General features: G+C 42.1%; 1 protein-coding gene across 2 annotated transcripts; it reads left to right on the top strand.

Annotated features, from left to right (window-relative positions):
- Nucleotides 1-337: 337 nt before the first annotated feature.
- On the top strand, nucleotides 338-25002 carry golga7bb (golgin A7 family, member Bb). 2 transcript variants are annotated; one of them, XM_049599914.1, is made up of 5 exons: nucleotides 338-432; nucleotides 7914-8039; nucleotides 8914-9066; nucleotides 14087-14188; nucleotides 16952-25002. In XM_049599914.1, the coding sequence occupies exons 1-5, from the start codon at nucleotides 421-423 to the stop codon at nucleotides 17036-17038; spliced, it is 480 nt and encodes a 159-aa protein (XP_049455871.1). In that variant the 5' UTR covers nucleotides 338-420; the 3' UTR covers nucleotides 17039-25002. The 2 variants fall into 2 exon arrangements, with proteins under 2 accessions (XP_049455871.1, XP_049455872.1); XM_049599915.1 differs by having other exon boundaries at nucleotides 349-432; nucleotides 7929-8039.

The raw sequence follows: 25002 nt of genomic DNA on the forward strand, positions 1-25002 counted from the left end.
TTTTGCTTGGACTGGTCACAAATAGAAGCTCAAACCGGGGCACTTTATTTGAATTATTGATGATAAATTAAATAATAATAGCCCACAAAAAGAAACAGCATAAATAAACCGTAAATAATGAAATAAAAAATCACTAACTTGCCTTTTGAAAGCCTGACCTTGAGGACTGAATCTAGGTCGAATTATTCTCGCTCTATGCATTAATAAAAATTCTCATGCAATTACCATAACCCCCACTTTCCCCCCGTATTCCGCGATAACACTCGCAGGGTGCGCGCTCTTGCACGCATTCGCACATGCACGCGCGCTCGTGCCTCCTAGTCTTCCTGCCAACGCTCTATAGTCGCGGTGTCCCGCACAGCACGAGCAAACGGTTGCCGTTTTCAGCACGGGACAGATCCTGCACCTTCTCACTGCAACATGGCGACAGAGGTAAGACATTCAGCTCCTCTGCTGCATTTTTTTCTTTTATTTTATGAGGAAAAACCCGACAAATGATTCTGTTCCTCCGGGGTTTTTTTTCTAAGAAATGCAGGTTGTGAACTGCAGTCTTGTAAACTGAATGTGTTGCTTCTTTGCCTCCGATTTCTGTGATCCACCGTGGTCAGTGTTGCCTTAATTGAGTCAAATCAGCCTGCTGGATTTGGCTTATTGTAAATGTGGAGTCGAGAAACAGGGAGTCATGTCACGCAAAGAATATTGTTCACCCAGGAGCTTTTATTTCACTTTCTTTCATCACACTTTGAGCTCTGTAATCACACTCGCACATCCCCAGAGTTTTCCTTTCCTTTTCTTTTAACCAGATATTCATGCATTTCCTAGTAAGAAACTAGAGCCAGTGTCAGCCAGGTGGAGAACATCCAGTCAGAGCTGTGGAGGCTGGTGAGAGTGGGGGTGATGATGATGATGGAGCAGTCAGCACCATGGACAGGGACAGTCTCTCTCTCTCTGTCTTCCCCACTGTCATACTTTGAAATTGGCTTGACAAGGCTTTGCATTTGCAATGAGCCGCAGATTGAATCAGCTTTCCATACTCTGCTGTCTTCATGCCTGTAATCAATGTAGTCAACATGACTGGCAGCTCTATACAGCGAGAGGATGCACAGAGACTGTATTGTTCAGGCGGTGTCACGTAACTAGTTACTCCACAAAGCATCAACAGTGCTTGCTTGGTGTATTTTTAGCCTCAGTAATGCCTGGTAGCTCTCGGGCCAGCAGCACATCTTCCCCTGTCCCCCTTGGTGTCCTTGGTGATGTCACCATAATGCTGAAGACATAGCTGCCTTAGTTATCATAATAATGATCTCACCAGAGGAGGCAGCCATTACTTGGAAAGTTTGAGCCAGCTTACACCCATGCAGGTAATTTGTGCATGTGTGTGTGTTCATATGTATATGTGGGTGATTGATAAGTCCAGTTTATGGGTGAGTGAAGTTGTAATTCAGGCTTAATGGTGCTGCAGGTGAAGGTGCAGTGGACAGTAAGCTGGACAGGATTCATGACTATGTTTTGTTTTTTTCCCCCTCTGAGTCTGCAAGATATTGGCAGAGTGGCCCTGATTTCCTCTGGTGGTCTGCCAGTATCCCTGTCCAAGCCCCATCAATTACACACACACACACACACACACACACACACACACACACATCCACGTAGATGCACACAAACACATCCAGTGTGTGTGCAAACCAGGACAGATTTAATGTCCAAGGTCCATCAATTATCCATGGCATATTTAATACGAACAGGCTGCTGCAGTTTGTAACCATCAGTGATTTGAGTTTGAGACGAGCGGCACAGTTTACTTCCTGTCCGTGCTTTTATCCACCTGCCTCTGCCGCCATCTCTTATTATATTAGAACTCATTCTATGACATTTATTGTATGCCAAGTCAGCAGATGACGACGTTAAGTGACTGAGTAACACTCAGCTCATACCGCAGACTGTTTGTGCTGCATGGACAGTCTTTGGATCCATTAAGTCCACTACTGCCAGATCCTCCTCTCTGTCTGTAGGCTAGCCCTGGCTGGAGAATTACGCTGTTGACGAATAATGTGTGGAAGCACAGTAATCATCTCAGAGGCTGGCAGAGGCACAGCTCTCTACTGAAACAATGCTCCACTTTTATCCAAAAGAGATTTCCTCTTCCAGCTTTGGCTTCAGAGCCGCTGATCGTCCACCTAGATGTCATGGAAATTTGAACTGTTTTGTCAACACTGTCTAAACTTGAATGATTTATAGACCCCTGGCTAGCTCGGCTTGGCAGCAAGCATGAAAAAATGCTGCTCCCAATGGCAGGAAACCCGTTATATTATGAGGAGATGAAAAGAGAGAGCTGAAAGTAAGAAAAAAAGAGCTCTGAGATGAGAAACGTCTGACTCTTGAGTGTACTTACTGTGCGTGCTGTAATTGTGTGTGCCCTTTGCGATGTCTGCCCACTGGCAGCACTCACCCGTGCTGTCGCTATGTGTTCCTTGAGTCGAAGTGAATAAGCTATGAAACATGTCATGGCAATGAGCGTAACGCACACTCACAGATCCAAGCTGGAGGAAACAGATATGGGGGAGGGTATTAGAGGACTGACAAAGAAAATATGTTAAAGTGGTCTTTTTCATTTTAGCGACATCCTTGGTCATGAGAGGTCATTTATGCATCATGTGTCATCCTTTACTTCAGGTTTAGATTGACGTAGAGTTCTTTGGTTCTTCAGCCAGTGACTCTATCCACTCATAAAATACGGAATGCATAATTTTTGTACATGTTCTGCTGTTTTGTTCATTTATTTCTATCTTTTGTTTGCTTTTGCAATATGTTTTTACGAGCTGCTTAACTGGTGTTAAATCCTCCTCCTTTAACTTATTTTCACTCTTTACTTCACTTCTGCATTTAATCAATGTGCAAACAAACATAAACCAAACTAAAAGTAACAGATGTGTGGGCGGAAGGAGTCAGATGGTGCCGCATGATGCCGAGCTTCTTAATAGAGTCCTGTGTGATCACTATGACATTTTAACATTGCTGTCTGCTCTCGTGCTATATTTAGACACAGTAATAGACTGGATTTGAACCCCAATCTCCCACGCAGGAAAGTAAACATCAGCACTCTGCCAACAGAAAACATTTATCTTGAGGGCTTAAATGGACACAGACAAGACCGCTCTGTCGGTAACATCAACACCACGTGACTGAAGAAATATTTCATCAAGTTCCTTCAGTATCAAAGCACGATAACTGTTGGAGAACTTTGGTGGTTGTGAGTAACTTTAAAGAGGCCACAAGCTTCCTGGTTTGTCAGGGTGAGGTCGGTTTACATTAAAGGAATACTTCACCCGCAAAACTTTAATTTGTATGTCAGTTACTCTCTCTGTGTTGTGTTGAATTCATGAAGACTTTGTTTTTCTCACATGCCTCCATGGTGAAAGAGGAGTCCAGAAACTGAGAAATTTCTTGACAAATTGAAGTAAATGGGGACCGCGTTTAACAACAGCAAAACTACAAACTCTCACACAACTCGTGCAGTATAATCCACGTCTCATTTATCCAGTGGTGTGCTCAGTACTTGCTCACACTTGCACATGCATTTTCACTACAGCGTTACTATCTAAATCTAAATCTATTATCTTTTAATGTAGGCTACCCCATGTTTTAACAGATCTTGGGAAACGCCATTTTCCTACTCTGCACCTTGGACATGAAATAAGCTTCAAAAAGATCCAACATTAGAAACATTTATTATCAATCAACGCATTTAAGGGCATCATCAAAGAATGTAGTGACAGAGACTTGTGCTTGTTTTTTGTTGAGAGGCCACTATGTTTGAATAGTTGTTTTAGTGTGGATTTTTGCATTATATGTTGTGTTTGTTGCATTTTAAATGTATTTTGATTGGCTGCTCCCATGGCCAGATCTCTTCAATTTCAATAGGACCTCCTGGTTAAATAAAGGTTAAAGAATAAATAAAAAACACTTCCGCATGAACAGTCACTTAGGCAATTGCATGCATTTGAACTCTGCTCAAGGCAATGCACAAGCAAAGTTCAAACGCACATGCTTGTCCAGGTGTGCTACTTGTATGTGGAAGATATAGTTTTGCTGTTGTTAAATGTGGTCCCCCTTTTACTCCAATTCATCAAGAATGTTTTCAGTTTTTGGATTCTTCGTTCACCCTGGAGACATGCAAGAAAAACTAAGTTCTCTTCACAAATTCAGCGTAACACTGGGTGAGTACTAACTGATATACAAATGATCCTTTTGTGGGCAAAGTGTTCCTTTAAGCAGCACAGAAGTTCATATTTGATTGGCAGAAAGTTCCAAATTTAGGGCCAAATTCCCACAAAGTGACTGCCGCTGCAGAACGGCTCACATCCACAAACCACCCAATCAAAACCTGACGTGAAGTGACGCAAAAAGCACTGGCTGCCACAACACTTTGTAAGATGCATCAGTTTTGACCTTCAGCCACGACATCTCCTTAATTCAGACTAATCAGTTCTAAACTGTGGAACACAAGTTTCCAAGTACATTAAAATCAGGGGAGTGGTGGGAGAGATGTCCTCCGAGATCCTGTGTTTGGACAAATAAATAGACTCGGTGTCTGACTGGCTGTCACAGAGACACATGACTCCTGCCTGCTTTGCTCAGCTGTGAGCTACATGTAGCACAGAGATGTAAGACAGGGGTCAGTAGGTCACCAATGAGCCAAAACACACCGTGATGTCCCACTGGCCTGAATGCAGTGCATGTGACAGTTCAAGGCGAGCTGGCGAGTTTCACTCTCTCTCTGGTCTGGACTCCTGACAACTAAAATGTCTGTGCCCTTTCTTCTTTCTTCCTCTCTTTCCTTAGTTCTTTCTGTCTTTACTTTTTTCCTCACATCTTTCCTCAAATATTTATTAATTTCCCGCTTTCGTTACTTTAGTTATTTCCATATGCCTCCTCATGTCTTTCTTCCAATGTATTTAATCTCTTTCTTTCTGTCCGTCCTCTTTTTCTTTCTTTCTTTCTATACCTGAAGCATTAAAATCCACAAAATTGGGCACATGAAGTTTAAATCTGGCACCAAAACTCTTACTCTGGAAACTTACTATTTACTGCTAGTTTCTGTTTGCAGTAAACAAGTTTAAACCCTCCAGTCAAAATTTGAAGGCAGATCCCTATTCTTCAAAGAGCATTGTCCCCTGTGGTTTTGCCACTGACACACATACTTCCATGTGAAAAACCAACGCACATACATGCACCCACACGCACTCTTACAGTCACGAACAAAGAACCTGTAATCTTCATGAATCTAACTCTCAGCCAACCGATCCTCACTTGGATAAATGATTCTCAATCGTGTGCTGATAATTGCTTCTATTAATAGAGTGACTTGTTGTTCATCATGATGGCCCAAAGATAGTGTGGAGAGGAGGAGGAGGGAGAGGGGGGGGGGGGGTGTCCAGTGTTAGAGAGACGGTGAAGGCAAAAAAGACGGATATTAAAAGCTCTGGCAGACAGAAAGATCTAGTGGCTGCGAGATGATTTTGGCTTTTGGCTGACGGAAATAGCAGCTCGGATGCTATTCTTGGTTGTGAGTGATATTCCCTGTATATAGAGATGAAAGGCTGGCACTGTACTGTGTCTGCTTACTTGGAAATGACTCTCTTGGGCTCATACATGCAGGTAACCTCATAAACAGAGACTCTGCTTGCTTTCAATTAAAACAACACTGCAGCAGCTCGCCACACTATGACTGTGATATCCATAGATTAAAATATAGTGACTATAATAAGACAACAACTGCACAAATTCTGTGAAATATGGAGTTTATGTAAAATTATTTGAGACACTGAAATGAATGCTTTCCTTTTTCTCTGTCCCCCCCCCCCCCCCCCCCCCCTTTACACTTGTACTGTATCTCTAATTACCATCCTCTTGAGGAGTAATTTAGATCAGCAGGGGGCAACTTACACTGGCCCACTTGCTTGGGAAATGACTGTTTGGGTGTAAAACACACCACTCAGCACCAAAGTGCTGTAAAGGGGTGTCTTTCAAAGTGTTTGTTATTACTGCAATCGGGCCTGTTGATGCTGGAGGAATGTATAAGAGTGCTATCTACACCTGCTGTTGACATAGCAACAGAGTACCATTATCTCACTGAGGAGCCCTGGTGCACCTGTGTTGTTCCATAAAATTACAACTCAAAACCAGCAGGAAATATTGGATGACTTTATGTTGTGAGATGGTTTTTGTCGGACTGGAATTTTCTGTTAGGAAAATTGAGATCACTGTATCTGATGTGGAGCCACAGTAGCACCAGATCTAATGACATAATGGAACATAAAACAGAACCCATTCATAAAATCGTAGAGTTGTAAAACTATAAATCATAAAATCAAGCAAGATTTTAAAAGAGTTGCAGCAGCATGAAGCATAAATATAAAGTAAAAGTCTTAAAAGAAAGCGTTTCAGACCTGCATCGGGAACGTCAGAGCCAGTTAAAGGCTAAAGTGAACAGATACTTTTTAGCTTTCTTTTAGAAATATTTTGTGAGCTATAGCTTCCCTGATATCTATAGGTAGTGTGTTCCATAGCTTTTGGGTGTACTTGACAAAGGTTGCATCCCCAATCTTCTTCTGGCTGTTGCTGGGAACCACCAATAAACCAGCAGCAGATGATCGCAGTGTTCTTGGAGTCAAATAGTTAACAAGGGAGTTAGCAATGTAGCTCAGTCCAAGCCCATGTAGGGCTTTGTACACAAGGAGGAGGAGGAGCTTAAAATCAATTCTAAAAGTAACAGGAAGTCAGTGCAGAGCAGCTGAGCTGACATCTCTCAGTGGTGTTTTTGGGAGGCCAGTAAGAAGTGCGTTACAGTAGTTGAGTTGGCTTGAAATAAGGGGCATGAATCAATATCTCAGCATCTTTTATTATTTAGAAATGGTTGTACTGTAGCTATGTTTCTGAGGTGGAAAAATTTGGTTTTCAATTAGAGAGTTAACTTCATAGTTAACCCTGGATTTTCATAACTATGGGGCTGATTCACTTTTTACAGGAATAAATCACCATGGTAACTTCTGCAAACCTGCTCTGGAGCAGGCTAACTTCAGAGACTCGGATCACAACCTGTCAACACCCTGACCTCTGACCAATCAGAAAAAAAACAGAGAATCTAGACATGAATAAAAGCCCAGTGTGGCCTATTTTATAGTTTAGTTAGTGGAATCATTATATTGTTCCAGGCTTTCTGTTTCCACTGTCTTTTTAAAACAGAACTTCTAATAGATGGAGAGTATGACACAATTCATACAGTGATGATTTTGGCTGCATTTTAACTGTGCAGCTTTTATTCTATCCCCACAGTGATACCTGACAGCGCAGATGCTTTTCACTCTGATTTCATCACTGCAGCTCAGAATAATATGAGACACCTGTGTGCTGATAACTGGGATGAAAAGAAAAATTGTTCTCTATTAGAAAAATCCACACACTTTTAATTAGCTCCTGTGAATGCAACCTTTCGATCGGCTCGACCTCATCAGTGAGAAACCAATTTTCCTTCCTGACATAGTAGAAACAATCAGTTAAATAGAAAAAATACTCTATATTTCAGTCAAGTTTTTGCTGTCCCTAAAACACAACGTTCCCATATCAAATAAAGTGCTCCATTAATGGTTCTGATGATGTCGCTTGTAATCAACAACCCTGCCTCTTTCACATTAACATGCTCGTGGCTGGAAAGGAAAACAGGGTTGACTGAAATAGTTGAAAACCAGCTTCATGTTACCAGTTATCCAGACGGTCACTGTCAGGGTTAGTGAAGCCATAACCAAAAGATACCCCGGGTATGTTGACCTTGCTCTGTAGTACAGACTTCTGCTACTCTTGTACCTGCATGAATATAATTAACTTGTGCTTTCCCCTGTTGTGTAACTGCTCAGTTTCATAACCTTCAGGAGCTGAGGCACAGTGCATCGCTGGTAACAAAGGTGTTTGTGCAGAGAGACTACAGCGAAGGAACCGTCTGCCGCTTCCAGACCAAGTTCCCCTCAGAGCTCGACAACAGGGTGAGCACAAACACACACTCACATACACACATCCAATAAATGTTGGCAAAAGCCCAACTCACCTGAAACAACACCCACACTCTCCACCACCGAGAGACTGATGGCTTAATATAACTTAATGAGATTAAGCATCCTGGATGACAGGACACATGTGAATGATGGATATCGGCTTGTGCATTAACTTGTAAGTCTTTCCGCCCCATCCACAAAGGCATACAAACTTTTGCAGCATGACCTCTAATATCCTGCATTACTCACTCGGCAGAAAAAAGCAGAATAAGTGTAACAACTTATTAAAAATCTTTGGTGTCTGTGTACAAGAAACATTTTCACACTTAACACTTACTGTGGGCACTGGGAGAGAAAGTGCTGTTTATTTGCTCTTTTCACCTTGCAGTATTAGCATTTGTGAACGCTATTATGTTGGGGTTTTGCTGTAGATTTGTCTAGCAATTAGCATCAGAAGTAGACAGTCCGCATACACAGAGTAAGTAAGAAACATAAACAGAGAGAAACACAGAGGGAGTCAGTGCAAAGGGAACATTAATAAACATTTTTTTAATCACTGCAGTGTAAATGTTCCCTGTCAGATGCTCAAACACAGCACATTGCAGTCACATTTTTAAGTACTTTTCCATTTTAGCCTCAAGTTCCTTCTTATTCTTCAACTGAGGTGTGTTGATAAATTATTCGACAAAGTAGGAGTACTTTGGGTTGAGCAGAATGCAACTGGTATGTTTGGCAGGCTGTTTTACAGCTGAACAGCTTGCTCCCACAGCTATGCCAAAACTCTTTTCACTTTCTCAGTCCTAATGGTGTGTGCATGCCTCCATATCTCTACCTTGGTATTTTTTATCTGTGTGTTTGTAAGTAGATTGAGCGAACCTTGCTCGAGGAGACGGTGAAGACCCTGAACTCTTACTATGTGGAGGCCGAAAAAATCGGAGGTCAGTCGTACCTGGAAGGATGTTTGGCTTGTGCAACAGCTTATATGGTGTTCCTCTGCATGGAGACACGCTATGAGAAGGTAATACACCTGTGCACACTGAAATCCAAGCACATAAAATGACCACTAGTGTAACAGAAAGCACATTTACCTACACAGAAGGGTTTTATCTATGCAATGATGACAGCTAATTGACTGTGACCCTGTATAGGAAAGTTGATCATTGAGCAACACCTCGTCTTTCACACAACTAATACATATAGACACCCATAGGCAATTTACTGATCCTATCCTATTGAATAATGTGCAAATATGCACATGTAGAGAGGACACCAAAACACCTGGATGATACACACACCAGAGCTCACTGTGCTGCCATGATAAATATTCAAACACTGAATCATTCTGATATTGAAATATTGAAGATATGAAGGCAGTTGAATGGATTGTGATCCTCCTGATCCTGTGCATCATTGCAGGAATATCGCAGCTCAACCTTCTTCATTTCCAGCTGGTTAATTTACACTCCACTGCCCATCCACAAGATTTATTTACTGCGATATTTTTATGGAAGCCAGCTCTCTCTCAAACACATAACCATCCAGTTGTGTGTTGTGGTGCACTATGCCCCTCTGAGGTTATTTACACCCACTCACACAGGGCAACAGAGCCAAAAAACAGGAGATAAGATCTGATTCACTTCTGCACAGCTGTCCATCCACTAGTTTGTTAATCCTGCCCCAAAGCCGGCACCTGTGTGCTGCTGGGCAAGGCATTGCACACCAGCTGTAACATGGCATTCACCTCCAACACAACCAAGACATCCATCTTGACAACGGACAGGTGATTAAAACTCCACACCGCTGTGTCGAAGCTTATCAAGATGGAACAGTACACGCATGCATAACACAAACACATATAGAGACGCATACAAAGTGAGTTTGATTAATTCTGTTGTGACTGTGTGGGTACCGAATTCTGTTGTGACTGTGTGGGTACCGCCGCTGTTTCAGATGAAATTTGAGTGGCGTGAAGTCCCAGCATGCCTCTGTGTTCTGATCTCTGTCACCCACGACATTCATCTTCCTGGTCTTGTTGCGTTTTGTAAACATTTCTTTATCAAAGCAGTACAGAGGTACTGGGAGCTTGACCAAGAAGCACAAAAGGACTTATTGCTGTGTTGAAGCCATGCACAGACGGCCTGTTCTGAGGCTCCTTTCATCTCCCTGTCAGCTGGGTGCTGCTCCACTGGGACGCTGAGACGCTATCAGCCCCACAGGAGAGTTGTTTATTCACTTGTTTAACTTCATCATCTTGGCTGAATGACGTTTACGACTGACGATGATCAAATATAACCCACCCAAGTTGATGCTGTTTGTGCGCATATGTGTGTGTATGCTGATAAAGAGGCCACACACCAGTGAGCGTGGATCAGTGTGCAGATTCATTGGAGCCCTGGATGCTTGCATCTCACCCTATCAAAGGACACTGATTGCTCCCAGCATGTCAGAACAGATCCATGTGTGCACAAGCATTCATAAAGCTTCCCTCACACATACTATGTGCCCTCCATCTCTGACTTCTCTTCCTGTTGTTATTCACAATATGGGACTGACTCAGACACATGTATACACACATTTCCCTTTATATCGCACCGGTGACATAAACAACTTTTTATTCTAGCAGAGGGATACACACTCGTGGCATGCAAGTGAAACAGACTGTGACACCTTTGCTTCTTAGGCGATGCACACACACACTCGCAAAGCTTTTCAGGGCTGTCACAGACATGCCAGTGCAACGGCGGCACAGCTTGTACACTTGACTGTCATACTGTTGCGCTGAAGAGGACTGAGCTGCCCTGAGAGCTTGCTAGCAGTGAAAGGATCAGCCTTTTCCCTGGACCACAGTAAACCTATTAGTCAGGGCTCTGTGTGCCTCTTCTTCTTCTCCTCTGTGGTGCGTCATACTCTTTGATGGAGTTTATAACAAAAGACACGGATTGTATTGTGTTTGTGGAGATACTGTCATTGTTCCAAGCCCAATATTGATTGCTTTCTGATTAGGTGTTCTTGACATAGATCTGACTGATTTAAAGCAGCACAGTGGAGCAAACCACTGCCTTTTGATGGCTTCGTAAACGGCTTAACGGAGGAATTTCGTGTCTTGTTGGCTCCCCGATCGTAACATTTTCCAGACATTTCATTGTGAAAGTCTCTTCTTATTTTTCTCCGTCCAGTGGGAGACAGAGAGAAGTATTCTTCTGTGGTTTAGTCTCCACTAGCAGGGGTCACTATATTAGCAGCTGTGCCTGCAGCTGTAACAGGCCTTTGACATCCCAGAGGAGTGCTGCTCAGTGTGTTGCTCTGCACCCTCTATTGTTTTAATCTCTCAAGGCTGAGTGCTGCAGTGACCTTTAGTTAACTTACAAAAGAGGAAGTGAATCTGTCATGTTCAATAAATCAGACACAAAAGTGTTACATCCCAACACAGCATACTTCAAAGGATAATTGTAGCATGTGACTTGGACCCTATTTTTTTGCGGTTGTAAAGGTCCAGTGTGTAAGATTTAGGAGGATATATTGGCAGAAATGGAATATAATATCCATAACTATATTTTAATTTGTTTTTAATCACCGGGAACTAAGAATCGTTGTGTTTTCATTACAATATGAAATAATGGACGAAGCTACAGTGATGTCACCCTTTTGGTTTGAAGACTTTTAAAACCTCAAGTTCAGCATTTAGGCCGTTTTCATCTTGGGTTTTTTGGAGCTAGAAATGAGAGGGTGAGAGGGTGGAGTTGTGAATGAGTGACTCATAGACTGTAGCAACAGCACCACCCTTAGGTATGCATAACTTTGGGCCTTAATTAAATGTAAATGGGTGAGTAATATAAAAATTCACCCCCCTTCAGTTGTCATGACGAGAAAAATTAGCTATAGAGACCAAAACTGTTTTATTTACCAGGCTGCAAACATGTTTATTTCTGCTGTAAAGTTGGGCATTTTAATATAGGGCTGTACGTGGCTCTATTCTGTATTGGAGCCAGCCTCAAGTGGCCTAGCGATGAACATGTTAGCTTCATTTTTCAGGCTCAGAGGTTGCTGCTTGGTTTTCAGTACCTTAGAATGAGTCAATCATATCTACAGACAGATCGGGTCCTCCTCCATGGAGTTGCCATGATGTTTTTACAGAAGCCCAGAATGGACAAACTAAACAATGACTCTAGATAGGGTCATTCGTGTTTTCGCATCGGCCATCATACTGCTCCTACACGCTTGGCACATGAGAAGTTTCAGTTGATTGCACTCTGCAACCTCACCACTAGATGCCACTAAATCCTACACACTAGACCTTTAACAATTAATTGCTAAAAAGCAGTCTGACTGGGAAAGAAATACAAGTGCACAAACAATCATACAGATTTTAAACAAACCTGTAGGTTGGCCAGACTTATGGGTGCAGTCAATTTTGGTTTTACATCCTGATAAAGATGAAAATAGTATGGCTAAACTGTTTGCTTCTTTGCAACTTGTCTGAATTTCTGACTGCTCCTGTTTCTCACCTGATTGAACTTCATTTTAGTAATGTCCATGTGTTCCCAAATCTCAGCAGTTAAAGGATCATTATGTAATCCTAGAGAAAGATAGCTGATTGTTGAGTCTTAGTCCCAGGTCGTCACATACCGAAGCTTTGGGCTGGTGGTTCAATCGACTACCAACCCAAAGTCATTAGCATTTGATGACCTGGGAATGAGATTAAACAATCAACTATCTTCCTCCAGAGTTGCGAACTGAACCTTTAAATTGGTGCCTCGAAACGAATGCTAAAGCCAGAAAAATTAGACCAAAGTTGTATTTTACCATTGTTTCCCTCTAATATACAGTAATGCAGTCATTTTTTTCTTCGAGTTATACAAATGTCTGTTGTTTTAGTACAGACACACAGATGTGCTAAAGACCGCGGCTCCTTTGTAGGAGTTGTGAAAGCTCTCTCAGTGATCAGTGGAGCATGGTTTAGCTGATTGACAGAGTTTCGGAGGAGCATGGCACATCAGCATTGTTGGTGTCCACAGAGGCATAGCTGAGGCTGAATAAGCTGCTCTAATGATGCCACTTTAGCTAATATCTGTCCATTTAGCATCACTGCGCATCAGTCAACAGTCATTTGGTTGCTATCAGCAGCAACATGGGACTCCATCACAGTTCTGAGGCTCTTGTAAACACTCTCCTAGTCTCCAGGGCAAACTGTGTTTGTAGTTGCAGTGCGTAGGAGAATCTTTACAGGCATGCTTCTTTGAATTTGGTGTGCCAAGACATGGTCTGAATGTAGTGCTCAGCTTCACTCCACTGCTGCTCTGTGGTTTTTAGCACATTTGATGCAATACTCACTTGCAAAACTGAGAAATAAGTCCAGTGCCAATGCAATCCAAATAAACTGTCCACCTCACATTTTAGAGTGTTTCCAAACTGCCCCGACAGTTAACCAAGGCATGACATTTAGCCTGAGAGAGCCATCTTTGGAATTAGGAACTAAAGCTTCCAAATGGAAAACTTCAAAAAGAGAAAAGCTCATGCTCCTCAATTTTAGTAATTCAATTCATACAGCCTTGCTTGACATGAGTGGCTTGGAACTATGTATGAAAATAACTGCCGTACTTAGAGCATAATGGAATTACTTTGAGTTTAGATTATAATGTTCAGGAAAAATAAAGACGGGCAATGACTCGAGAGAGTCAGTATCATATGCCGTATGCTAACTATGCGCAGAAGGACTGCAAACTCATTTCTTCCATTTTTCATTTTTTCCACCCAAGACAGCACAGGAGGAGGTTAAAGTTGCCGCAGCCCTGCCCTTGTTCAGCCTCTTTTAGGCACATTTTTATTACCTGTAACACAATGTGCACTTTGAAAAGTAATATGCTGGTAATGGATCCCCAGTTGGAATGTCTGTTTAGATTTTTTTCTGCTAGATCACATGTTGTACTTGTGTTTTTAGGTTTTCATTATGCTTCCAATGTTTCTAATCAAATATGGATTACCTCCAACTGTACCTCTGTCCTTCTCTAACCTCTCTCTGCCCCCCCTGTTTACTCCAGGTGCTGAAGAAGATATCAGGGTACATCCAGGAGCAGAATGAGAAGATCTACGCTCCTAGAGGTCTGCTGCTCACAGACCCCATAGAGAGAGGAATGAGGGTTGTATCCTTTGCTTGTCTGCTGCTTTGAGTGCATAACAAATAGAGGATAAAGTCCCAAATGGGACATATAAAAGACTGAGAGGATGTGGCAGTAGTTTTGAGGTTGCAGAAACTAGGCTTCATGAGGGGAAAGTCACCAGTTAGAATCACTGGAACTGCTAGAAACATCTGGGTTGGATAAATGAAAAAGTAATACCTCCTCTTCCTCATATATTACCATCAAGGTGCCCTTGAACAAGGCACTTAAACTCCAGCTGCTGCAGAGTAGCCATTCAATGGCCAACTGTCATTCCCAGGAGTAAATCTGAAGCAGGACAGGGCTGAAAAAAGCATGCGTGCTCCGTCAAATGTCCTTTGATAAGAAAAGGTGAAAAAGTAACAGGGTGATGTGATGAATTAGCACCCTAAGGTATGTACACGCTTGTGACATTGTGTTTGGTCTGCTCAGGCCATCTTGTTCTGTTTTATCGTCCCAAAATAAGGTGCTCTATCACAATCTTTTCAAGTGTTTCCAGCTCTTCACAAGGCTCATCGTATATTCTTTTACAGTTTTCAGAAGTGGCCAGATGTGTGTCTCTCTGTGTCAGTCGGAGAGATCCCAGCACAGCTCCTCATGTAGTTAAAAGGCAAAGGGAGAGAGAGAATGTGTCCAGTAGACCATCACACAGACCTGGCCCCAGACGGGCTCAAAGAACAGGCTCCAAGTCACAGGGCCAACCTATTACCAACACTTATTAGTCAATACACCCCTATACAATATGTTCTCTGTTTGTGAAGGCTTGTTAGAGACCTCATTCTCCCAAAGAACAGCACAGTATGTGTCTCACCCTTATTACTTTGAGATCACAATTTTTTAAACTCAAAAGGGCAAATCCACTTGCCGGGGTCCAGACTTTTGTATTCACCTTCTCCACTGACTTTGGGTTGACTGATTCATCTGACTTAGTGACACAAACAGCGGTTTCTAAGTTAAAACAAAGAACGACTAGTGAGTGCCGCGGGGGAACTTAATTAGCCAATCAGTGCAACCGGTGGGAGTAAAGGCCTTTGCACACTGAGTCCGTTTTTTTTCCGGATGCATTTTTTCTATCCACTATCCAAAAAAAAATGACAAACCTGTTGAACAAGAGTTATCTGAGTTGTGAAATGATTCTGTGCACCCTGTTCTCCTGTCTTGTCGCAGCTGTGTCCCCCCTCCACATTTTCTATAATAATTCTTGGTCAAACATCTCTAAAGCCTTCTGATATATGCGAAAAAATGCAGAAAATCGAACCTGTTCCGAAAATGTTTATGACGGACGAAAGTTTCTGACGTAATTGACACAATGTGAGGTCGTATTTATTTTGGACATGTGACAATTTCAGACGAAAAAAATGGAGTTAGTGTGCAAAGGCCTTAACGCTGTTGTCAGTGCACCTGAACCAATGAGGAGTAATAACAACAATGCAAGCACTGTAGACAAGACAGACGCTGCTATTGAGGCTGTTCTAAATTGACTCGTCTTCTAAATATCGCCCAACATCGCAGTTTGTTTTTGCTTTGCTCGGCTCCACTCTGAAAACCCTGGCAAAACAGGTATGCTGGCATGGCTGCGCATCAGTGTTGGTTTAAAATGACATTAGATTCAGACGGACACATTGGCCTACAGTCACTGGTTAGGGAAAATTGAGTTGCACTCACATCACTTAGAGTGGACGCAGTGTCGGACTGAAGATGGAGGCGGAGTGTAACAAGTTGACAGTTCTGTCTGATACCAGCTGGCCAATTAACACATCTAGTTTGAGTGGTATCTTCACCTTGTCATGAGCTGTTTCAGATTCTGCAGACCTCAAACAGTTGTATTCGGAGCACCTCGGAGACGAGTCTGAGACAGGAGATGTGCAGTATCCAACAGACGTGAAGGACTCGAGTCAGACTTAAGTTGCAAATTTGAGGACTTGAGGCTTTACTGACAAAAGACTTGACTTATTTTGGTAAACGTGACTTGATAAACGACCTGACTTCTTTAAAATAAATGTTTGTATTTTTCTAGACTTTGAGAAGTTACATTTTGTTTTTGAAACATGATTTGGCAATTTCTATTGTAATACGAGCAAACCTGGCAACCTACTGGGACGTGGCAGACTAGCAGAGGCCAACACACGAGGCAGCTGTCATAGAGGGGGCTAATCCAAATATAATAAAATTTGGATTGTGTTATGTTGTCAATGACGAAGTAAAAAAAAAAGGGCTGCCGTATGAAAGTTCTGCAGATGAAAAATCAGCGACACAACCACCACAACATCCAACTTCACCACTTTACCTGTCACTATAAAACCCACAACTAAAGTTGCATGAATATGTCTTCCGAGCTAAGTTACATATTAACCAGAAAGCTAACGTTTGACCACATGTGACTTACACCCACCCTTGGTAACCAATGAGAGAGCAACAGGAAACCTGGAATGCAGAGGGAGGAAAGCAGCAGACACACACAAACTGTGAGATCTTGGGAGTTTTAGCTGAATTTTGCGATCATTGACGTCAGTCACTGATCTCCCCATGCAGAAAAATTTCATGAGTAAATCAGTTGTTTAGGTTATGCACCACCACATTAACGTAACAACACTTTGAGATGAAAAATGCAGTGTCAGCAGTACAGGAACTTGGCTGTTGTTGGACATTGTTGAGTTGTACTGCCTAAAGATCCGCCAGTACATTTTCAACCCTGTATTTTAATACTGTCTTCATCACGATGATCCTTGACATTCGCCATGTCCTCAGCTAGAGATCAGTGTGTTTGAAGACCGGGGTTCGGGCAGCTCCAGTCCCAGCAGCAGCATATCATCGGCAGGCAGCAGCGCTCGGTGACTGGAGGGGCAGCGCCAGGCTTACGGGTACCACCACAGGGGCAGCGGGACTCTTACCAACATCCGCATGCTGAAACATGAGAGCACCAGGTTCTAAGACGAGTGGAGAGCGAAAAAGGCGAGGAGGTGATCCACAGCATTCACACTCTCCCTGCTGGGGCCTACAATGTACCACCACGAGAACAGGAGCTGGCTTACACAAACACACTGGATAACAGAATAAACACAAGTGCAACAGAACCCACACAGCTAGCAGACACACGCACAAGCCAACATCCAGAGTGTCTGTGAGGGAATGTCTTTCATTCTCCAACAGCTATCCAAACCAAAATCTTTTGTTCCAATTTTTCCTTTCACCTTCCCTCTCATTCCATCACGTCTGTTCCATGAGTCACACCATCTCTGTCGTACAGCTGATTCAGCGGGCTTACCCTTGATTAGACTGGATGTCAGTGCTTGATTGTTTCCAGGGGGGTCACTGTCACTATGTCTATCTGCTGACGCATTGGCAGTGTAGTCTGAGGTCTGTGCAGCAGCTCTGAAATCTGGATGGAGGAAAACTACCAGCCTCTTGGGAGACCCAGTGTTCTCCGGTCTCGCTGAATGATTGCATTCATGTCAGGTGGTTGGGGTCAAGCCGCTTTGAATGCTGGCAAATTGGGCCTGCTGTGGGACCGCTCTGCTCTGTGCTCTGTTCACATGCATTTGGCTTCAATATCAAACAACTAACAGAGAGCACCTTGGATTATTTATCCTTCTCATTCACAGCAGTGGATACTAGTGATCCACATCACAGCTGCAGGTCACACTCCTACGCATACACACACACACACGCATACAAATGTACACAACCGTGCCCAAGTACTCGTACAGACACTAGTGAGGGGACATGCACGCACATGCATACTGTATACACATAACTGTGGCTAGTGGCCCTGCGTTCCTGCACACAAAATCCTGGCAGACGTGGAGTTGGAGTCGATCCTACAGACAATATTCTCTGTGGTCTCAGCTCATTGGGAACGCAAGCAAATCCAGGCAGGCCCTGTAAGACTGCGCTAGTTTCCCTGGTAGTGTGTACATGTATCTGGCGTGTTGTGCACAGAGTGTCTGCAGGTCCTTAAAAAGCCTTAAAATGTCTTCAATTCAATTTTATAAATATAGGGTCTGAAAAGTCATTAAATAGTCTTTGATTGAATACACAGGATGGCAATCTGGAACTGCAAAAATATATCAACGACGAAGGAAATATTAAAGAGCCTTTATTACAGCGGTTCATTGAAAGAACTAACATGTTTCGACCACTGTAGGTCTTTGTCAGGGCTTTAAAAACTGTTTTTAATTCTGTCTCTGTCAGGGCTTTAAACATTTTTAAGGTCTGGCGAAGACCTACAGTGGTCGAAACATGTCGGCTCTTTAAATGATTTAGCTTCAACAATAAAGGCTTTTTTAATATTTCCTTTCTTGTTGATATATTTTTGGAGTGCCTGGATTGCATTCCTGTGTATCCTGTTATTTCTCCTTTCCATGAGCACCAGACATAAGGTTCTCATCTACGTTTGATTGTACAGAGCAACCAGTCGTCTCTTTTTACAAGTCTTAAATGTGAATTTGTGAGGTCCTACTTGCCACAAACATTTTATGCAATATAATTGATCCATCTTTTGATGTGTTTCTGTCAAAATGAGTCAGGATCTTCTGCATTTCAGTCCACATTTCTGATGCTGCAAATCTTTAAACCTACCACTGAACCTAATACTTTACTTTATACACGCACTGATCTGTTGGCAAAATGTAGATTAAACAAACTCACACTAATAACTACATCTCTACATGAAAACTAACTCTGTTCAGGACCACATATAGACCCTTTTAGGGCTGATGTCACGATGACGTTATTAGTTGGAGGCAAAACATGAATTGCCACCACGGGGCTGTAGAGTCTTAAAATGTCATCTTGATGTGTTATTAGGAGCCAGAATAGAAGAAGTCATGGCTCAAAATATACATTTTATCACATACCAGCCGCAACTGCCTGTCAACAAAAACGAAGACAACTAAGGTTAAATGCGATAAGACGAAAGGACTGAACAGAGGCGAATATCAAAAATGCTCACACGTGCAGCACATACTTCATATCAGGTTAGGGAGAAAGTATTTACTGTTGTAGGGATGAATAACATCCTGTGCTTTAAGGGTTATCATGTCCACCTCATCAGCAATTAGGGAGGTATTAAGAGGAATATTGGGTTTCTCTGTAACGCTAACTTTTTAGCGCATTAAGCTAACATTAGCTTTAATAGGAAACTGCTCAAGTGTCGTCCTCCTTTGTAAGACTGGCATAGTAATCGACCACAAAGCCGACCATCCAACCTTCAGCAATCCTGTCAAATCATCCATCCACTGAGTGAGAGCATACGGGTCGGCCAGTCTGGTCCCGTTGGTCAGTGTTTACTTATTCAAGTAACCTGACATGATGCATTCGTGAATTCAGTCTGACACTCTACACTAAAATGAGAGCCCCGTTGTTCAAAGAAATAGAACATTTTATATCTATATGAATTAGCGAACAGTTACGTCAATCACACGTTCACTCTTCTCGGCGCTCTGCTGCTCCATCTCCTTAGACAGTGCCTAGAGTGTGCTCTGCCACTCTAAGAGTGCGGTGCTCTGCATAACTAAACTGTACATTCCGACAGCGCTCTGAATTTACCAACAGTCCAGTTTGTGCCAGAGTGCACTTGGAATCAATATTTCCGAAAGCACTCTATGATGAGAGACTTGTATCATCTTCCTCCATCGTCAAAAACAAGCCAACAGAACTTGCTAGCTAATGTCTGTGGAGAATTGTTTTGCCTCCAGCTAAGCCCCACCTACCAAAAACGTCATACTGTTTACTAACAGCTATATAGCCGATTTCTCACCTCTATACTTGCATGCAATGCTTGAATAAGAGAAAGATGATTTGTCAAAAAAAATCTGTCATAAATTTGGTTTAAAGTCATCTTGAAGAGGTCTTAAAGAGCATTAAATCTAACTGTCTGATACCTGTAGACACTTCTGGTGTGTGTGTGTGTGTGTGTGTGTGTGTGTGTGTGTGTGTGTGTGTGTGTGTGTGTGTGTGTGTGTGTGTGTGTGTGTGTGTGTGTGTGTGTGTGTGTGTGTGTGTGCCATCAGTTCCAGCTTTACCTAGTGTGAGATGAGCTTGCTACTCATTAGGAAGATATCAAAAAGCAAGGATCAGTGTCCCAAATGAGAGCTGAACACACAATGTATGTTAACCAGTACAGGTGTGTGTTCGTATGTGAGTATAGGTGTGTGTAGGAGAATCAGCACACACAGAGTTCAGTAACCTCTGCTGGTCTGCCTGTACTGCTCATGGAGATACAGATTATTTCTGATTATACAAAATGCAAAATTAAAACAGCAATATTAGAAACACAGAGATATTGATGCATGTGAGATTTAAGATTTAAAGTGTCTCTATCTTCAAAGTCTTTCATCTTTCACTTGTCTGTTATGTATCATCAGACATACAGGCATTAGTTTAATGTCATTTTGACAGTTGTAGCTCCCTCTAGGGTCAGACTGAGGAACTTCTGCACTTCTGAAAGTAAAATCATTAAACATATTTGAGTATAAAGGCAAAGATAGCATGATCCAAACCTAATAAGCTCCTTAATGAAACCTAATATTCATGTAACACTACTTATTCACTCTACCGCACTGCCCTGCAGGTTCCCTCGTAGTTCAGTATCCTCAGCACACACTGACAATGCAGCCTGAGGAGCATGTATTCTGTCTCTCTCAGAGGGAAATAATGCTTCCTGTCTGGCTTATGTGTTTGTGGAGTCTGATGAGACAAAGGATGATCATTATGTAGCAAAAATGTTGATGCAAGTAGACAGCACGCCCACACAGCGACCCGAAAAAACTTCAGCCCTGTTTCAGTGTCTGCATATTTTTATTTCTTTTTCCATAGTGTGTCTTCTGCTTTATTTTACCATTTTTTGTTTTGTTTTCTTTAAACTCACCTCATAACATGATCTATAAATCAACCTGGGGAGCGTAGCCCTTTGTCTGTTCTTCAGCCACATCGTTAGCTTTGAGCAGAACCCTCAGCAGAGCCCCTGCCTCGCAACCAGCCTTGTGTACCTTCACCAGAGCAGTGTCAGGTTGAAGTTAAACCGCCCACTGGCTTCAGTCCAGCGAACAGTTTGATTCCAGCTTGACATTTTACTACCTGGGCGAGTGAGATGATCCTACAAAGACATTTTCCCACAGCAGTTGACTTCAGTTGTGCTTGTGTTCAGCCTCCTGTTCTTTTTGATGCCTTCATGTTTCATCCCAGTGGAATGGATACCCAACCTGGGGCTGATGGACTGACCAATTAAAAACTGACTCAACACTGCCAATAAGCGAATAAAGGAGCTCATTGGACAATGTATAAAGAAAAAACACAGTGAGTGTGTATGAACTGTACAGGAGACGGACTGCACTGTACATGCTTGTCAATGATCATCCATGCTGAGTCTGTGAAGTGTAAAGAAGTGGATGGAAACGCCATAATGCTATTTAATTCCAAAACATCACTGTTGCCCAGTATTAGTCCCTGAAGACATTTTTAATGTTTTGATATCGTCTCTAATTTGGGCATCAAGTGACAGAGCAGCTATAAAAGCATATCGTCTGTACAGCTGTGAGCTGCTGTTTAGTTTCTTCTGTAGAATGAAGATAACCTTTAGATTTGTCCAAAAACAAGTGTTGATAATGTAGCTGGTGATATTGTTAGTAATAATAACAATGTCAGTTATCATGGTGGTGATAAACAGAGGGGTGATGATGATGATCCTCAGGGGGAAGGCTGAAATGTGCCAAATTTAAAGGCTAAATTTCTTGAAGGATAAGTTCACATGTTTATTATGCCAACAGTTCTATAGACGGCACTGCTGGTCTGTGAGTTGGTCCACAGCTTTCCACACTGAATATAAAATGTCCCAACAAGTTTTGGATGGGTTGACACTAAATGTAGTTTGTGTGTTCGTGGTGCACAGAGGACGAACGCTTCCAACTCATGAGGTATTTTCAGACCAAACACTTCTGGGAGGAATTATCTTCTGGAGAACTTTTTTTTTTTTTTCAGTTTGTATTCGTACCACTAATAGGAGCACTGAGGCAACGTAAGCTGGCCTACACCTATTTTGCTTTGATGAGTCAAAATCGTGTTGGTTGTCCCCTGTCATATGTATGCTCAGTAAAGCCTGGACTTTACTGTAAATGCAGTCGTCCATGTTCTCTTCCATTTTTCTTGTTACGAGCTGTTGTTTGTGTTTTTAGGTCTCTATTGTTTACACAGTTATTGCCGTTTAAAAATGGTGGTTCTGTGCTGAATTGGCTCATGTGTTGACCAATCACTGTTCACTTCTGTCTCTCAATTTTCCTCTTGTGCTGGGAGAAATTTTATGCTGGGTTCACACTACATGATATCAGCTGGAGCGTCGTACGGAGTTGGCTCAGATCGTGAACAGCGATGAGTGTCGTGCATGATAATCCATCGTTTCATCTCGTATAGTGTGTCATGGTAGACGACAATCGATGCCACATCTGGGACATCTCACAATGTCCTGACAGAAGGTCTAACATGTTTGATTTTCTTTTTGTTGTTCATGACTCCCCCCATCACAGCGGACCAATAGAGACACAGAGTGATCTGCTGTCGTGGACAACTGTATGTCAACAACACCCCAGCCTTTTTTGATATTTTCGCTAGGGAAGACCACACAGAGTAAAAAGGGAAAAATTGTTGAGTGCTACATTAGAAACAGGCCATTATTTATTATTTCCTCTGAAAGTAAAAGCATTATAATTTTCGTTAAGAGAATCCCCTCAATTTCCAAACAGGCTTTTATTGTGAAATATTTGCAGGAACTTGTTGTGGAGGATTCAGTGACTTGCATAAACTGCATGTAGTACTTAAAATGTATCTTCTGCCATCTGGTGGTGCTTTCTACATTACTATAAAAACATTTCAGCTGGCACATGAACAGCCATGGTGATTGAAATAATAGTAAAATTAATAAAAAATAATGCAAGAATAACCCGATGACATCACACATGTCGTGAAAGACGACCAGGGATGATTGGTTGTGGACCATCGTATAGTTTGTCAGGCCTTAGGCCAAGTCACAGCACGATTTTATGACTCCTGAAGACAAAAGTGTCATGCAGTGTGAACCCGGCATTAATCTGAGATGGGAATTTAAAAAAAAAATGTCCCTCAAAACAGCGTTCTCTTGTGGTGCAGACACAATAAAAAGGAGGATTCTTGGAAATGTGAAGTTCCTCCAGTCCAAGAACAGCTGTGTTCATTTTAAGTACCCCCATGCCATATATACATTGGCGGACCAGTCACAATTACAACCAATAACCCTTTCAGTGACTCTTTTAATGAATATATGGGCGTATGAGTAGTGTATTAAGACGAACTCTGAAAAATCTGAACCTATCCTTTAAGACTGAGGTGAAGAAGAAGCACTGTGTGCCATATTACAAAGCGTTATGTAGCTTGTTCCATCAGGAACAACTTCTTTGATTAATGAAGACAACCAAGGGAGTGAAGATTACGATATTAAATGTATCCTCGTAAAAAGATGTGCACTGAGATATATAAGAACATTATCGCGCAGTAGATTAAACTTTGGGTCCTTGATCCTCTATCATGCTGACTATCAAGATAACCTCTGTGCCAACACTAGTCTCTGGAGGAGAAGGGGAGATATAAAACCTGTTGGCCAAGTGATGATGTATAGTCTTTTTCTGTATGTAAATTCCCACATGTCCTATATTTATCTTGTACTGTATTTGAGAGCGCAGCAAGTTCGTTCAGACCCATGGAGCCATGAGTACTGTATATGTATGTTATGTTGTTCCAAGTGAGAGATTATTCATAGTGCAATATGATGTCTTCCTCAAAATGTAAAAAGATGATGTGTAGAGTTTTGGTACCAGCCTCTTTGAGTTGCTTTGAGTCCTTGGAGAGACTAAAACTGCATTGATGTTTAATGCTGCATGATGTGTGTGTAAACAAAGCGAGATGACAAGAAGTGAAATCCCAGATCAACAAAGCCCCTCGGTTGTGCTGCTAAGAGAGAGGAATTTATATCTTATCTTGATGCTATTTATGTGTTTACATCAGATTATTTACATATTAATTGAAATGGATTTATGTATGTTTTTTCTCAAAGCTGATTATTATTCAGAGCCTGCGGAGAAGAGTTTCAGCTGTCTCCAAGAGATGAATAAAGTGTCTGAGGAAGTTGATGGAAAGAGAGTTATTGTGACTGGAGGCTGCTGTTTGTATCCATCAGCGTTCAAAGTGCCGTGTCTCTGCTCAGAGTTCATGTGAGGTAACGCTGAGTCTCTCTGTTACACACATCTCTCAGGACGTCCACAGAGGGAAACTCCACAATGAGGCTAAGTCACCTGAGGGCAGGGCGTCCAGGTGGTCGATACTGGAAGGTAAATTCTTGTAGTGTACCTCAGCGGCCTTAAACTGTGGCAATCCTGGAATGTAACTAAGTACATTTACTTAAGTACTGAAATTAAGTATAGTTTTGACGTATTTGATCTTTTCGTGTGTTTCCAGTTTATGCTACTTTATGCTTCTACTTCAGTGGAAACCAAATATTGTACATTTTATTCCGCACTGTGTATTTAACACTATTATTTGCTTTGCAGATTCAGATTATTAATACAAACATAATGAATTATGTTGTATTATTGTGGATTAAGCTCAGCAGTATATAAAGAATATAAAAAGTAGCCCTATCTTTTCCAGTACCAATATTAGTGATGTACACGTTAATGCAGGGGTGTCAAACTCATTAAAATCCATGGACCACATACAAGCCAATTTGATCACAAGTGGGCTTGACCAGTAAAACCATTGCATTCACAAGTGCATCT

This window comes from Epinephelus fuscoguttatus, linkage group LG16 (genome assembly GCF_011397635.1).
Source record: "Epinephelus fuscoguttatus linkage group LG16, E.fuscoguttatus.final_Chr_v1".
Taxonomy (NCBI): domain Eukaryota; kingdom Metazoa; phylum Chordata; class Actinopteri; order Perciformes; family Serranidae; genus Epinephelus; species Epinephelus fuscoguttatus.

Bases quoted from the DNA above. Each gene is read 5' to 3' on its own strand.
- golga7bb (XM_049599914.1), top strand. The intron at 8,040-8,913 runs GTGAGCACAAAC...GTTTGTAAGTAG, and splicing joins CCTCAGAGCTCGACAACAGG to ATTGAGCGAACCTTGCTCGA. The intron at 14,189-16,951 runs GTATCCTTTGCT...CCATGTCCTCAG, and splicing joins TAGAGAGAGGAATGAGGGTT to CTAGAGATCAGTGTGTTTGA.